This window comes from Phodopus roborovskii, unplaced genomic scaffold, assembly GCF_943737965.1.
Source record: "Phodopus roborovskii unplaced genomic scaffold, PHOROB, whole genome shotgun sequence".
NCBI lineage: Eukaryota > Metazoa > Chordata > Mammalia > Rodentia > Cricetidae > Phodopus > Phodopus roborovskii.
In genome coordinates this window covers 27688865-27705488 of record NW_026126416.1, presented here as the reverse complement: position 1 = coordinate 27705488, position 16624 = coordinate 27688865, and the positions used below count along the sequence as shown (strand labels likewise).

Below are 16624 nucleotides of genomic sequence, written 5' to 3'. Positions count from 1 at the left end.
AATACAATCCTCCTGACAGGATTATCATAAACATCACAGTTCTGAAATCAATGACTTTGGATTTAATGCACATGCTATGGTTTGGAAATAAAACGTCTGCCTCTTCTGTCTGACACTTAGTCCCCAACTAATGGTGCTGTCTTGGGAGGTTGACAGAGGGTAGAGCCTAGTGGGAGGAAGGGAACCTTTGGAGTTTGGGGAGCTATAATCCAGGTCCACTTCAGGCTTCACTCTCTTTGTTTCTTGGTTGTCTTAGCTACTTTTTCTACTGATATAATAAGACACCACAGCCAAGGCAAATTCTAAAAGAAAGTGTTTCATATGGGCATACAGTTTCAGAGAGTTAAAGTCTTTAACAGTGTAACAAAGGCATGGCAGGCAGCAGGGACAGCTGAAGCTCACCTTGATACCCAAGTAGGAGGCAGAGACAGGCAGAGAGAAAAGATAGAGAGATATAGAGATAGATATTGGGAATGAAATGGACCATTGCAACCTTAAGACCATCTCCAGTGACACACCTCCACCTCCAAGGTCACACTACTTAATCCTACCCAAGAGTCCCACCAACTGGGGACCAAGCATTCAGAGATATGAACCCATGAAAGCCATTCTCAGTCACATCACTTTGGTCCACTGAGATGGGAAGAATCTCATCTGACATGCTCCGGTCAATATAGCTTTCCTACTATGAGGAACTACTACATTCAAAACACTGAACAGAGACATATACTTCTGTCCTTGTTTGTGGTCAGATATTTGGCAGTAACAATGAGAAAAGTAACTGATACATGATCATTTGAAAAACAAACTTGAAGACATAAAATCAGTTGGAAATAGAAACCTTTTGGAAACTGCTTAGTGCTGCTTTTGGGTCATCTTCTTTCAATGCTTTGGAATTATAGTACTGATTTTCCAAATCCACATTGGGCTCAGAGTTACTATCTTCGGAGTACTCCTGTGTATTAGAAAGAGAGATAATAAATGAGAAAAAGAAAGTCACAAATGGCACTATAAAAAATGAATGCTGCTAGGATAAAAAATTATTTTTGTATAAAATAAACAACCTTGAACACCAATCTTATTTTTAAAATGGAAAAGTAATAAAGTATACAGTGAGATAGAAATTGTTTTTCTAGATCAAAACTAGCACTTCCGAAGGCTGGAAGGGGGCACACAGAGTAAGAATGCTTGCTATGCAAGCATTAAGACCTGAGTTCAAATCCCCAGCATGAATGTAAAGAACCAGGCCTAACTGTAAAAGTGCCCAGGTCATGTGGAGGGGTGAAGTGGGCAGATCGAGGACTGCTAGGGCTTGTGCCTACCAGTATAGTCCCAGGTTCAGTGAGAAACCTACCACCACCCTCTCTCTTCCACATTTCCACACTGTCCACCCACACATGTGCATGTCTCTCTCTCTCTCCCTCCCCCCCCCCCCCCGCTCACACACACACACAAAGCAAGTAAAGTTTAAAAAAAAAAAACATTATTTTAGATGACTACAAAAATGAAGAGTATTTTCTCTGCACCTACAAGCCATTACAAATGGATCCAAGTTTATATCAAAAGAATGGTACTGGAAGGGAATAAACACAAAGACATGAATATTAGAATTGTTTTAAAGTAATTTAGTTTATTTCTTCAAAAAATATACTTGGAATATTTTAAGGACACAGGCATAAAGAGACTTTCACTAAGCATAACATTTAGGAAGCTCAGAAATACAAGATGGCTTTTTTCAGTGGCTTTGTAATGCACACCCTCTGCAGACAACACAAACGACAATCATTCTCACAGACTAAAGACCTATGAAATTCAGCTAAATTTAACACTTGAAACTCCACTGGAACACTTCCTTTAGAGACAAGACCAGACTAGGTAAAAATCATGTTTCACAGAAACAGACACACTAGGCCAAAATCCTGGAATACAGTGGCAGAGAGGAAGGAGTGATAAGAAAAGGGGTCAAGACCAGTCTACAGAAACCCACAGAGACAGCTGACCTGAACAAAGGGGAGCTTATAGACAGACCCCCAGACTGATAGCTGGGAAACCAGCATTGGATCGACCCAGACCTCCTGAACATGGGTCTCAGTTAGAAGGCCTGGGCAGTCTGAGGGACCTCTGACAGTGGAACCAGGATGTATCCCTGGTGCATGAAAGGACTTTGGGAGCACATTCCCCATGGAAAGATACTCCCTTAGCCTAGAGGCAGGAAAGAGAGCCTAGACTCTAAATGACTTGACAGATTTTGATGATCCCTCCTGGAAGTCATCATTCTCCCTGTGGGGAATGGGATGGGGGAGGGGAGGTTGGGGAGTTTGGGAGGGGGACCTGGGATTGATACATAAAATAAGAAATATGTATGTATGTATGTATGTATGTATGTATGTATGTATGTATGTATGTATGTTTCATGATTCATTTTCTTAACTCTTGTTACTTATAACAAAACTAACAAAGGTAAAAAATAACTACTAGAGAATTAACAAACTAACTGTCTATCACAGTGACAAGGGCTGTAACAGTGACCTCAAAGCTGGCTTTGAAAGACAAAGAAGAAATAGGTGAGGTAAGGAGCACAGTGAAAGCAAGAGTAGCACACAACACAAGGCTACACAACAAGCACACACAGGGACACTCCCAGATCAGCCCAACTCCTTGCTCTTCAGACACACACTTCTCTACCAAAGAAAGTTTACCTTTCCACAAGCTGATCTTCTTAACCTTAAAGCTCGGGCCTCATGTTAAACAGTTAGAATAATCTGCACAAAATGTCTACTACCTAGTATATTTAATAAAAAATGACTTCCCATTGCTCACTAAAAAGTAAGCTGAAAGTAGTACAACTCTGACTCCTGCCACACCCAGCAGCTCTATGGAACTCTTCTCTCATTCACATTGCTGAGGCCACCTTGGCTTTTGCTCACAACTGCTAAAACGTCCTTCCACCTTCACACGATACTCTTCTCTTTACACTTCTCATCTAGATGTCTAGGATCTGGTTTCTTAAAATGTGAGTTATAATCCAATGCAGCCAGGGGGTGGGGTGAGGCACACGGCACAGGACAGATGGATGGGCCCTGAATGTGAGGGGGAATGCCACAGAAATTTTGACAATAGCAAAAGGTACCTGAAAAAGAAAATTACCAAAATGAGTAAGAAACCAGATGACTCTGTGTGGCATCACTGCAACCTGGGCTGTAAACACAGTAAGAGGCACTTTATATTGCGGATGCCAGTGAACAGTGTCTCAAACACCTCAGCTCAGACTCGACCAGTCCTGTTGCATACGCCTCACATATAGTCTTCTACTCTTCCAGAAGCAAATGGTTCCATTTCAGAGAAGAAAGGCTTTAGTACTATTCTATTGCTGTCCCTCACACAACAAATTAGTATACCTATGGATTGCACTGTTAGGACTACTGGTTTTAAAAGCTGCTGTTTCACCCACTAACTTGTTGCATAAAAAAAAAAATTAAATGGATTTTGGCTTGGAATAAGGGTAGAATTTCAGTAATTTCCAAAATGGACCTAACCTTTTGTCATTTTGTATGTACTTATGTGAAGCAGTAATGTCAGCACTGAAGGTTATAGATCAAAGTATCAATCAATTGTGAAAAACAGTGAAGATACTCTGTTCTGTGTGTCTTACACTCAAAACTCACTTTCTGGTATAGCAAGTACCAGAAAATTATCCTTTTGGCAACCCAAATCTTCTGAATGCAGCCCTGAGTCTGGAAATGAATGAAAAATAATTCTGTCTGCCATATCACAAAAAATGTAAGATTTTGAACTCTTATTCAGTGTCCATTTATTTTTTGGTTTTTAGTCCAACAACAACAACAAACAAACAAAATCAGGCCAGAATCAAGAAGGGAAAGGCCAAGAGACTAGTCCATGGCTGAATAAATCAAGGACTTCCCAGCAGCAAGGAGATGGAAAATTCTTTACAGGCTGAAGAGATCAGCTTCAATTACCTTTCACCCCGGGACAACTATAACATGGCTGAAAGCAAGTTCTTTATACTTTCTTGTTGTACTGTAGCAGCACTGGCTACTCCTGAGAGCTGGATAAAAGACAAAGGATACTTGAGCTCAAGTAGTAGAATGAAGAAAAAAAGGAAGAGAATGTGGTTAAGGACAGAAGACGTGCAATGAATTCAACATGAAAAGTAAAAGTACCTCATGGGTACTGAGAAAGGAAAACAAAGTTAACTACAATTACTAATGGCTTACTAACTAACACAAGATAACAATCAGAATAGAGAATTAGATGCATTATGTACTGCTAAACTGAATTTGACTCTCCCAACTGAGTAACAATTTGTACAAGTTTCAACAAAATGTTTTTAGTAAAAGCCAAAATTTCAGTTTGTTAATATCTTTTTTAGAGATTTACTTATTTATTATGTATACAGTGTTCTGTCAGCATGTATCCCTACAGGTCAGAAGAAAGCACCAGATTTTATTATGGATGGTTGTAAGCCATCATGTGGGTGCTGGGAATTGAACTCAGGTCCTCTGGAAGAACAGCCAGTGCTCTTAACCTTTTAGCCATCTCTCCAGCTCCAGTTTGTTAATACTTTAAATAAAAGTTTAAGCAATATATGTAAAATAAAGTCACTTGAATAATATAAAAGGGATTAAAAATATCTTAAGGTTCACTGACAGTTTCAACCTACTGATAAAATAACTCTCTCCAAAGCAGGCTATGATGACCCATCTATACAGTTTGGGTCTACCCTCTTTCCCCTAAATATGCCATAGTATTTTGAATTGCTGTTTTAATGTAAACCATACTTTTATCTTGAGAGAGACCGAACTCAGGCCATATACATTTTGTGCAAAAGCTCCCCGACCAGTGATTTTGCTTAACTTTTTATTTTTTTGAGAAGAAGTTCTTATGATGTTGCTTTGTGCTTGCAATTCTCCTGCTTCAGTCTCAGTCTGCAGTTGGAGACCAGAGTCACTAGCAGTAGCAAATCATACTTTGGTTAAGAATCTACACAACTCCCTCTCCTCTGTTTTCTGTATGCAGCTCCCAGCCTTATGCTCCTTTTTAAATGCACTCACCAAGGCTTTCCTTTTTGATCCCCTAGCACTTTTTAGCAGAACCAACTCCCACATTCATGCTTCTCTTTACATAACATACATGTAGTTTATGGGCTTAATGTCTACATGGTCTACTCAATTCTCTAGACTCCACTATGAACAACAACTTCTTTTCTTGAGATAGGGCTACCAGGATAGCTCTGGCTGTCCTGGAATTCACTCTGTAGACCAGGTTGGCCTCAAAACCGGAGATCTTCCTGCTTCTACCTCCCTAGTGCTCGGATTAAAGGTGTGCACCACCATGCTCAGCTATCCACTGTGACTTCTAAAAACAGAAATGTTCTTATGTGTTATGTTCCTGAGACATTACAAAGTGCTCATTAAATGTTTAATTGAAGACTGAGCTAACAACCCAAATTAACAGTACACACCAGTCAGGGTTAATTTCTGGACAAGGCCCATTACAGATTCTAAGGAATACACATTAGGAAAACAGATCCATCAGCAGAATGCTTTCCAAGACTTGCCCACTTCTAGCCATCTGTATCAGAGGCAAAGGACACTGGGAGGCAGAGGGGAAAGACTATTTTTTTTTAATTAGAAATAATCTTATTTTATCTATCAATCTAAGTTCTCTCTCCCTTCCACCCTCCCATGCCCCCACCCCCGACCATTACTCTTAAATACCAGATATAATACAAATCCTAGTTAGTCATTTGTGTTTCAATTATCCAAACTTAAAAAAAAAAAAACTCACTCAAGTTAACTTGCACTAATTTATTATCTATGGTATAAATAGGAACCATCTTTTTATTCATCCCAAATTTTCATTTTCAGATGAAATTTCCAAGGAAAGACATAAATACCATGTGACCCAGGATCCAGTTTTCATTCTTAAATGTGTTCTTTGGATTTAAGGATGTTATTGTCCCAATGCTTTTCCTTGTCTGCTAAGTTTAGGGGTTCCTTTTCCTTGTAGGAGGCTTCCAGTTCTCTCTGAAGCCCAGCTATTCATATAGGATATAATGCACAAATGCAAATTCTTTTTGGATGCTCATAGCTTACAAACTTACCATGGTGCATTTGAAAATGTTTCATTATGAACAAAATGTATTTATGTATGCTTCTTACTAATGATTTAACTCACAAATTCGTTGATCTAATTTTATCATCACCCCACAAGTGCTGTCAGTTGCTTATTTTAGTTACCTTTGTTTGAAACTCTGAAATTCTTTATAAAGTATATCAATAAACTAATAGGCCCTTTTGAAAATTCATAGAAACTTTTATTCTAAATTAGTATTATTATTTGACTGTAGCTTTAAGAGGCAGTGTCCAATGACACTGATGTGGATTATAGTAGCACTTCTGAAGAAAACTGCCTTTAGTGGAGTTAAGTATTTTTTATTTTAGTGAACTGCTTTTAATCCAAGACAGCATCACCCAGTTTAATAGTTTACCTTAATTGTCCGTATAATTTTCAGTTACAGTTTAAAAAAAGATTTCAAATTTTATGTGTAAGAGTGTTTGCATGGATGTAAGTATATACCGTGTGCATACCTGGTTCTGCAGAGGCCAAAAGAAGATAATGGAACTGGAGTTACAGATAGTCATAAGCCACCACATGGCTGGGAACTGAAGTCTGGTTTTCTACTAGAGCAACTAGTGCGCTTAACCTCTGACCATCTTTCTAGCTCCATTTTTCCTTTTTAAGTTTATACATTGTTTATAATATTACAGACTGAAAACAGGTCAAATTGTTATCAACAGTGAACCAGTCAAACAAAATACAGTACCTACATAACATCTTTGGAGCTGTAAAAAGAGCAGTGAACTGGCAAAAGGGCTCAGCGGGTAAAAGGTGCTTGCTGACAAGCTTGACAACTGGCATTTTAGCTATGAATCCACACAGTAGGAGTGAACCGGTTCCCATGAGCTGTCTACTAAGCTCTACATGCACGGAGTAGCGTACACACACACACACACACACACACACACACACACACACACACACACACACACACACACGAGTGCACGTGTGCATGCAACACATGGAAAATACATACTGATAAAATATTTGTAAGCCAAGCAGTGGTGGCGCATGTCTTTAATCCCAGCACTCAGGAGGCAGAGAGGCAGGCAGATCTCTGTGAGTTTGAGACCAGCCTGGTGTACAAGAGCTAGTTCCAGGACAGCCTCCAAAACCACAGAGAAACCGTTTCAAAATCCCCCCCCAATTTTTTTTAAAAGAGTAAGATTTTGCATCTCTCAGATTAAGAATAATACATAAACTATATCCTGATTAAACAAATAAATGAAGGAGACAGATGTTTACCTTGGTTGCTTATGAGGGTGTAATGAAAACCGGGCAAATAAGGACTGAGAACGCATAATCTTGTCTGTGCATGCAAGCATATCCATGACAAGAGATTATGTCAGATATTCTGTAGCTAAATCTCATCTCCCACCCAAATAGACACAAAAAGCATAATCTGGGGGCATTAAAATATATTAAAACTAGAAAAAAATACCAATAACTATTCATTCACTAATGTCAACTATGATTTAGATCAAAGGACTGTTAGCTCGGTGAAACTTTTCTATTTTATAGACAGTAGTTGCCACATAATTCATTTAAATAATTATGTTCAAATATAAATATCCTGACTATAGAACATAGTTTTAGAGAATAATTTTGGAAATAAAATCAGTTTGCTTAAATTATTTCTAGAACTATTAGATGGATCAGCAGGTAAGGCTGGCTTGCAGCAAAGCCTGATGACCTGAGTTCCGTCTCCAGGACCCACATGGTAGGAGAGAATCAAATTCCCCAAGTTGTTCTCTGAAATCCACATGTGCATCACGGCACATTATTAGATGCACTAAGTAACTTTATGGTACAATAGCCAATTCTAATACTATACCGATTATTGACTTAATAAATGGCACTGAACCGAAAAGCTTTTGCCAGTACCATCTCTTCTCTCTATAAACAAAACTACATGTGTTAACACTATAATCAAACTAAAAAAGACTACCAAAATAAGAAGCCAAGTGTATTGAACAAATTTAAGTACTGGACATAAATCATTATTTACCATTTTGAACAAAAATAGTATAGAAGGAGACTGGAGAGATAATCAATGATAAGAGCACTTGCTGCTCTTGAAGAGGACCTACATTTGGTTCCCAGCAATTATGCGGTAGCTCACAAACTTCTGTTAACTCTAGTCCCAAGGGACTTGACACTTTCTGACCTTCAAGGGTACCAGGCAGGTATTCAGTACACAGGCATGCACACATATACATAAAGGAAAAACAGTATGGAGATAGATTTTTAATTTTCAGGACTGTCCCTGGCCACCTATTTCCACAATATTGTGCAAATACAAAAGGTGGTTTAGGGCATTAAAATATCAGTGGACAACAGATAAAGATATGCTAAGTAATACTGTGGTCAGAAATACTCATGTGCTATTAACATTTGTTGTGGGATATTTGTACACTATGTGAAGATGTACTGCTGTGATTGGTATAATAAAAAGCTGTACAGTCAATAGCTAGGCAGAGAGAGGAAATTCTAGAAGAAAATCTAGAATCATATAAGTCAGAAACTAGATACCAGCCAGACTTGGAATGAGTCGGACACACAAAATGGAATAGAGACAAAAGCCACATGATAGAATGTAGATTAATAAAAATATGGATTAATTTAAGTTATAAGAGCCAGCTGAAAATAAGCCCAAGTTAAAGGCTAAGTTTTCGTAATTAATAAGCCTCCTTGTTATTTGTGAGCTGGCAGCCTAAAGAAAAACCCGCCTACAAACATTTGAATTAATCACTTAATTCAAACAGAATCATGTAGTCCAGCCCAGCCTCCAGCTCAGAATGTAGCCAAGAATGGCCTTGAGCCTCTGATCATTCTGCTTTCTACCACATCTAGTACATATGGTACTAAAAACCAAACCCAGGGCTTTTGAATTGTGAGGACAGCACTCTAGTAAGTGAACCTCACATCCTGCTCCACTTAATAAATAAAATGAAGAGATAACCAATTTTCTAACAAACACATTAAAAAAAGAAAAACTAACTAGCCAAACAACAACAACAACAACAAACAATTCTAGCTTGGACTGGTGCTGCAGGCCTGTCATCCTCACTATTTTAGAGATGTTCAGGGCCAGCCTGGACAAACTAGTAAGACCCTGTCTCAAGAAAGTAAAACAAAGTGGAGAGAAACATCCTTAAGACAACATGTCAGACTTTCTATAAAAAGAAACAGAAAAAAATCCAGGCAAAATAATTACTCAAATAAAAGAAAAACGTCTCTACCAGGAAAGAAATGACAGCCATCCTTATCCTTTTAAACACATAATGATTAAAGGATAATGACTAGCAAATGAAAATAAATTACCTGAAAGATGTTATGCTGCAAGCATCTTAACTATTAGTAAAAGGGGTGTAACAGTTTCCACTACTTGACATATGACTGGGAATCTAGAATGGTATCTATATGAGAAATGGATGAGAAGAACTATTGAACACAATGTTCTGGGAAGGAAAAAAAAAATCAAAATTTAACTTTGCAATAGTGTAAAATTCTAGCTCTTTCTGTTTTTTTTTTAAAGTTGAAATAACTGCATATTCAACTTTATTATATGGTACATGTAGTAGGCCTTGAAAAGCTGGGGAAACAGCCAAGTACAAACATTGTATGTCTAATTAAAAAGCCTCCAAAGCCAGGTGTGGTAATGCATGCCTTTACTTCTAATACCCGAGAAGCATACTGAATTCCAAGCAAGCCATGGTTACATTGTGAGACCCTGTCTCAAAACAAAACAAAACTTCCACAAACTAGTATTGCATAAGATTCTCATCTTCATTTCAATATATTTAAGTTAATCCTAGTGCTCCATTTATTAAAATTTCATGCATTTAATAGACTATTATCAGGAAAGGAGATAAGTAAAACTATTTAAATACGCTACAAGCTAAAATTATAAATATTAAAAAAAACCCCACACATTTGACAACCTAAAAACTACCTGTAATAGAAATAAAGGCAAAACTATAGAGGAAAGTTTAGTCATCATAAGTAACATATCAGTGAACTGTGTGTATGTGTTTACAACTGCCTTGTGTGTGAACTAATACAACAAAATGCTACATTTAAACAATTACCAAAATATCTACTATGACTCTCCAGTCATTGCATTTACCTTTTCCTTTTGCAAATACATCTTTCTGCAAAATGCAAAAGTAAAACAAAACCTTGGAAATGATTTATGGACTCACCCATACAAGGAAGTCACACAGAAACTCAAGCCTAAAATACTCATGTTTTGAGAATGTGGCACTTAAAAGATGAACCAGACTTCCCAAAGCATATACTCCACACTTTACCAAAATGCAACATCACCATAATTTCCAAGGACCAAGCAAATGCTTCTTACTTAAGAGACAAAATGGACAATAATATGGGGTTCAAGAGCATTTCTTCTTAGGTGTGCGGTTTTTTTTTTTTTTTTTTTGACTATCAACTTAAAACAAGGGTCCAGTTTAAAACCTGTAGATTCATTTACAAATCAATCCTTAAAAAGTAGTCACCAGCAAGCCAAGCCAGTTTGTTTACTTATATTCTGATGATGATTCAAACACTGATGCTGGGAAATTTAAATGAAGGAAAAAAGCCATTTGCTCCAATTCCCAGAACTCTTAGCTTCCCAAGGCCAACCAAACAAAAAGTAAACCCTTCTCAGCTTGTCATTTTTCTTTTGGAGAACGGAACAAGCAGTTTACTTCTATTCTTGCTCTGCACCTTTACTTGGGACCCGAAGTGACCCTGGACGACTCTTAAGCTGTTTTGGTGAGACGAGACGCTCAAGCAATTCCCCCCCCCCCCCCGAGTTTCTCAGTGAGGTCTGGGAGCAGGATGCCCCGCGAGTTTTCACTCACCTATCATCTGGCACCGGCTCAGGTTCAGTGTGAAGAAGGGGGGGCCCGCGGCGGCCCAGACCTCAGCGCCGGGCCCTCGCAGCTCGGCGGCGGGCAGGGAGGCGCCGAGAACCGGCCGCGGCCAGCCATCTGCGCTATCCCTGGACCCTGCGGCCTGGCCAGACCGCCGCCTCGCTCCCGCTCTTCCCAGGCCCCACAGGCCCGTGGCGCCCGGAGAGGAGGGAACCCCGTCACCGTGCAGGGTGGAACGGGGCCGACGCGTCCCGGGAGGGAAGCTGCAGCCGCTCGGTCTCGGGCCCACCGCCACACCCCACTACCACCCGCGGGCCCGCTCCCTGCGCCTTACCAGGTCGTAGTCCTCTTCATCATCGCACATGAAATCATCCTCCATGTCAGACATCTTGGCCGGAGCGGGGGAGGGGGGAGAGGAGAAATTAGAGACAGCCTCCTCCCACAGTCCTCCGCGGCCCAGAAGCGTCACTCCCGCTTCTCCTCGCCTTCCGGTCTCTCCTAGACAAAATAAACACATTCCGGAACCAATGAGCTCGACCTTGAGACGATTTACTACGGCTCCCAAAGGGAGAGCACAGCACACTCTTCCTGCGCGACAGTTGGTGCCTTAGCAACTAAGCGTAGCAACTGGAAATTGGGCGCTGCGGGTCCTATCTGAGGGGCTTCGGAAACCTTCTAGCAGTTTCCAGCGTGCTAGGTGAGGGAACTGTCTCTTTCCCTGCCTGGGACTCTGGAACTGTCTCTTTCTAAAGAAACATGCCCGTCCTATGTGACAGGTAGCGTGCCTCTGCCATTTTTATGTGTTTTTAATTCCAAACCTTGCGGTGGGTGTATTTACAGCAACACAGTTTTCACGTAATGTTATATTTGTAGTTGGCAAAAAAAAAAAAAAAAAAAAAAAAAAAGAAAAGAAAAGAAAAGAAAAAAACCTCTATGGATGTATTAATCAGTTAATTATTAATCAGTTATTCAGTTATTCAATTATTTAATGACTCCCAAACGGGCATTAACTGCCTTCAGAATAAAATTGAAGTAACAGTTGATGACAGGTTTTTAAAAAATGCGTTGTACAAAACCATTATAGATCAGAATGAAGGAAAAAGTTAAAGTAAGGCAAACCCTGTTGGGCTCCCCCTAACCCCTCGTAACCCTCCAAATTCTGTACACTTCATTTCACAAGTGCTGAATAGTTATAAAATAGATATAATTAGGATTTCAGCCCAATTGTGTATCTATACAGATCTGTTAAACATGCCCAAATCTTCGGGGGTAAAACCCTTTTATCTTTATCTGGTACAGCTGATGTTGAGTACAGTTCAGCTTTAACGTTCATACCTTTGTGTTGAATCCTTAAAGGCCAGCTTGGTTGTGCCCCAGTGGCCTCTGGAGTTGCCTGATATTACCAGTTTTCATCTGAATCCACTGGACCCAGGATCATTTTGCTTTTCTTTCTAGGTCAGGAATTACTTGGTTCCAAAAATTTTGTGAGAAGACACATTGAGAAATAGGCATGGCAATGGTGTATTATTTCTGTATTGAACATACTGTGAACAGAATGTTATAAAAATAAGTCTTTAAAGAATTTTGCTTTGAATATCATTAACATAACTTTTTTTTTTTTTTGAGCCGAGCAGAGAACTCAACCTTGTAGCCTGACAATTGTTTCTTAGTAAAATATTGTAAGAAGGAATTTCAGGCAGTTTAACAAATAATCATTCAAAGTAACATCTTTTTTGGTTATACTTTTTCTAACAATAATATCACCTTACTTGTAACCACATAGTTTTGCTACTAGCCTTTTCCTCTCAATATTTTATCATGAGAAATTTTTAATTTAAAATACATTTATTTGAAAAGATAGAATAGTGGACACAAATATACCATCTATCAGCCTTACTGTTGTGTAATTCCTTGGTCAACTGAAAGATGCATATAAAACAACACATTGCTCTTATGTGCAGCTATGTGCATTTCCTAAAATTGAGGACATTCCTCTATGCAAACATAGACTAACAGTCCTCTGGTAGCATTTAATTTCCAGTCTTTGTTGACAGACTGAACATAAAAGTTTAGTTTTGGAATGTCCTTTAATAATATCATCTTAGAAACAAAAACTTTCCAAAAATACTGCACCAATATGTACATGTAATTTTAAAACAAAGCAAAGCTTTCCGATGAGTGTGATTACTGATTGGACACCCAAGTTTATTGGGACAGACCAGGCTTAGGTACTTCTGATTAGCATAGTAATTAATAGCACTCACCACTCTCAGAATAGGGCAAGAAATCACACTCTACTCATGCATATACTTTTTCCAAATCGCAAGGTAGTTAAGAGTTTTAATTATGATAGTTTAAAAAATACAAATTGCTAGGACTGATTATTTACCATGCCAGTTGTTTACATTTATAAAATGGCATGCTGATTTACAGTGCATTTATCTGCACAATTTGCCATTTTTATTGTAATATATTACTCACATAATGAGAAAAGACTTGAATAATTTGGTACCTAGAAATACAAAGAAAATGGCAACTAAAATTTGAGCCTTGTATTTCCTTGGTGACACTCAAGTTTATGAAACCCAGTCTGACAACTTAATAAAAGCAATTATTAGAGATATATTTCATTCAATAGTAAATAATTGATATTTTTAACAGGTTGCTCTTGTTTAAAGTAGATGTATTTAAAAATATTTTTTACTTTATCTTTATTAATGATTTAATTTTTTATTAAATTATGTGTATGTGTCTGCACATGAGTGTGTGTGTGCAGGTGCCTACCGATGTCAGAGGTATTGGGTCTCCTGAGAGTTGGGAGTTACAGGCACCTCTTGACAAGGACACTGGGGTCCACTCCAACAGCCGCATGTGCTCTTAACCACTGAGCCTTTTCTGTAGCCCCTTAAAAATTTTTAAATCCTGTGTGTATGATGTGTATGTGTATGGATGTGTTTGCTATTTGTATGGGGTGTCTGTGGGATCAAAGGGTAACTTTGCAATTAGCTGTCTCTTCCCACCTTTGCATGTTTCCAGGGACTGAACTCTGGTGGTCAGGCTTTTGAGGCAAGAGCCTTTACCCACTGATCATCTCATTGGCCCCAAATATTTTTTAAAACAGCATTTATTGAGGTATAATTTACCTATATTATGGTAAGTTAAGCTGCACAACCTTATCAAACATTTTGTTAAATTTTGCCAAATATTTATACCTATGAAATGATCATCATAAGAACTTAATGAGCTTATTAAAGATGTTTCTTTGTAGACTTCTTTCTGAAATTCTTTGATTATCTGTATCTTCTGCCTCTTTTTTTTTTTTTTAGGCCACCAGTGGTCTATTATTCAACACTGTAGATGAGTTTACAGTTTCATCAACTTTATATGTAAGTTGAATTAAACATGATGCATTCTCATTTATCTGGGTTCTTTTATTCATGTTGCTTGCATCATTTGGTTGTTTGAATTTATTGCTGTGTGTTCTGTTTTTGGTATCCCATAATTATCTTCCTGTTAATGGATATGTGAGGTTTTCAAGTTGTAGTTAATATAAATAAAATTGCTTTGAACATTTGTGTTCAGGTTGTGGTATGAGCATGTTTCAGTTCTCCTGAATAATGTGGTAGACTGATTCTAAGATAGCCTGTCATCCATGCCATTTGGTAATTTTTTGTCCCTTGAGTGTGCATAGCCTATGGCTTGCTCCTATCAAAATGATGGAGAGAAGTTGATAAACATAATGTATACATTATTACTTTAAACAAGATCAAGTCTGTCTTGATATCAGACATTGTGTCCTTTGCTGTCTTCAAGAAACATAAGTGCTGAAGTTGATGTGATGGTTAAGCCATTGGCTGTTTGATTTTCAAGACAGAATTTCTTTGTGTAGTCCTGCAGCTTCATCTGTAGACCATGCTGGCCTCAAACTCAGAGGTCTGCCTGCCTCCGCCTTCTGAGTGCTGGATCAAAAGTGCTCGCCACCACTGCCTGGCTGGTTAAGCTTCATTGTCAAATGAACAAAATCTGGAATCACCTAGAAGACAAGCATGTGGGTATGCCATCTGCTCTTGGGTGTGAACCCTTCCCCAGTTGAGCCTCTTTAAATAGAAGACCCACCTAAGGCACACCCTGACTTTTGAGTGACAGAAATGTTGAGATAATGAGTATGTATTGCTATATATTACTAAATTTGTGGTAATGGTGTTATGAAGCAGTGAATACAAACCAAGGTGTATTTTTCAACATTGTAAGAAACTCCCAAACTGTTTTCCTGGGTAGTTTTCTCATTTAGCCTCTCTAGTGCAATGTGTGAGAGTCCTAGTTGTCTGTCTTGTCACCATTTAGTATGAGCTCACCTATTTCAATTTTAGCTGTTCTGTCAAGAGCATTGAACATTTTAGTGGCTTTGGTTTGCATTTCCTTAAGGCAGATGCTCTCTCTCTCTCTCTTTCTCTCTCTCTCTCTCTCTCTCTCTCTCTCTCTCTGTGTGTGTGTGTGTGTGTATGTATTCTGAAACTGTATTTGACATTTAGCATTCATTTTCAAGCACATTGAATGTCTATAAATTTTTGAATGTGACAACAAAGTGTAGAGCTTGTGAATCCTCATCCTTACTATACTTTCTGGACAAATGGATATGGACATGATATGGAATATTTCTTAATCTTCTGGCCCTAATAGCTTTATTGAGACAGGTGTCAATGTGCATGTTTGGAGCCCCCATCTTCTTCATGACAAATTCCTGGGTCTTTTTGAGTGGCCTAGGGACACGATTCTTGAAACCCATGCTATGGATGCCTTTGCTGAAGAAGTCTCAGGTTACCACCTTGTTGGTGGCATGTCCTCTCTTGTCACCACCCTTCTTCGTAGGAGCCATTCTTCCAGTCCTGAGTTGGAAGGACTATGCATTTCTTGATTAAAAACCTCTGTAGTTTTTTTTTTTTTTAAACAAGGTTGTTTATCTTATTACTCATGCATGCTAAGCGTTCTTTTTTACTTTTTTTGTGTTGTATCTAAGAAAGCTTTGCTACACTTTAGGACACTGCTGATTTGTTTAAAAGCAGGATATAGGGGCCAGCTGTTAAGATATTTTATTGGGACAGATGCCTGCTGCCAAGCTTGATGACCTGAGTTCAATCCCTGGGACTCACATGGTGGAGGAGAGAACTGACACCCAGAAGTTGTTCCATGGCTTCTGTGCCCATGCATACCCAGACAAAATAACACTTAAAAAGTACAAGGTGAGCCGGGCAGTGGTGGCACACACACACCTTTAGTCCTAGCACCTGGGAGGCAGAGGCAGGCAGATCTCTGTGAGTTGAAGGCCAGCCTGGTCTACAGAGCTAGTTCCAGGACAGGCTCCAAAAACAATTCAGAGAAACCCTGTCTTGAAAAACAAACAAAACAACACAAAAAATTTCTCCTGTGAAGGTAATATAAATATCTCCTCTCTCCCATTCCAGATGAAGGGAACTGACATTCTGAGAGTCTCCATAAGCACTTGTTCTAAACCTTATGTCCCTCTTATTAGAAAGAGTCTAGACTTTTGTGCATAAATTTAGTGCTGCTGAAAGCCAGCAAGCAAAGAACTAATACATTTATTCTCT

The 16624-nt window shown here is 38.8% G+C and overlaps 2 protein-coding genes across 3 annotated transcripts in view; one reads left to right on the top strand and one right to left on the bottom strand.

Annotated features, from left to right (window-relative positions):
* Window positions 1-11550, bottom strand: part of Cops2 (COP9 signalosome subunit 2) — a 31128-nt gene extending 19578 nt beyond the window's left edge. For both annotated transcript variants that reach the window (XM_051183491.1, XM_051183492.1), the window contains exons 1-2: window positions 11353-11550; window positions 842-955 (exon numbers count right to left, since the gene is read on the bottom strand). In XM_051183491.1, the coding sequence (XP_051039448.1) occupies window positions 842-955; window positions 11353-11535 (297 nt within the window). In that variant the 5' untranslated portion in view covers window positions 11536-11550. The remainder of the gene's footprint in view (window positions 1-841; window positions 956-11352) is intronic.
* Window positions 11551-11653: 103 nt separating this feature from the next.
* Galk2 (galactokinase 2) overlaps window positions 11654-16624 on the top strand; it is a 123886-nt gene continuing 118915 nt past the window's right edge. Inside the window, exon 1 of the mRNA XM_051183494.1 lies at window positions 11654-11794. Within this exon, the coding sequence (XP_051039451.1) occupies window positions 11775-11794 (20 nt within the window). The 5' untranslated portion in view covers window positions 11654-11774. The remainder of the gene's footprint in view (window positions 11795-16624) is intronic.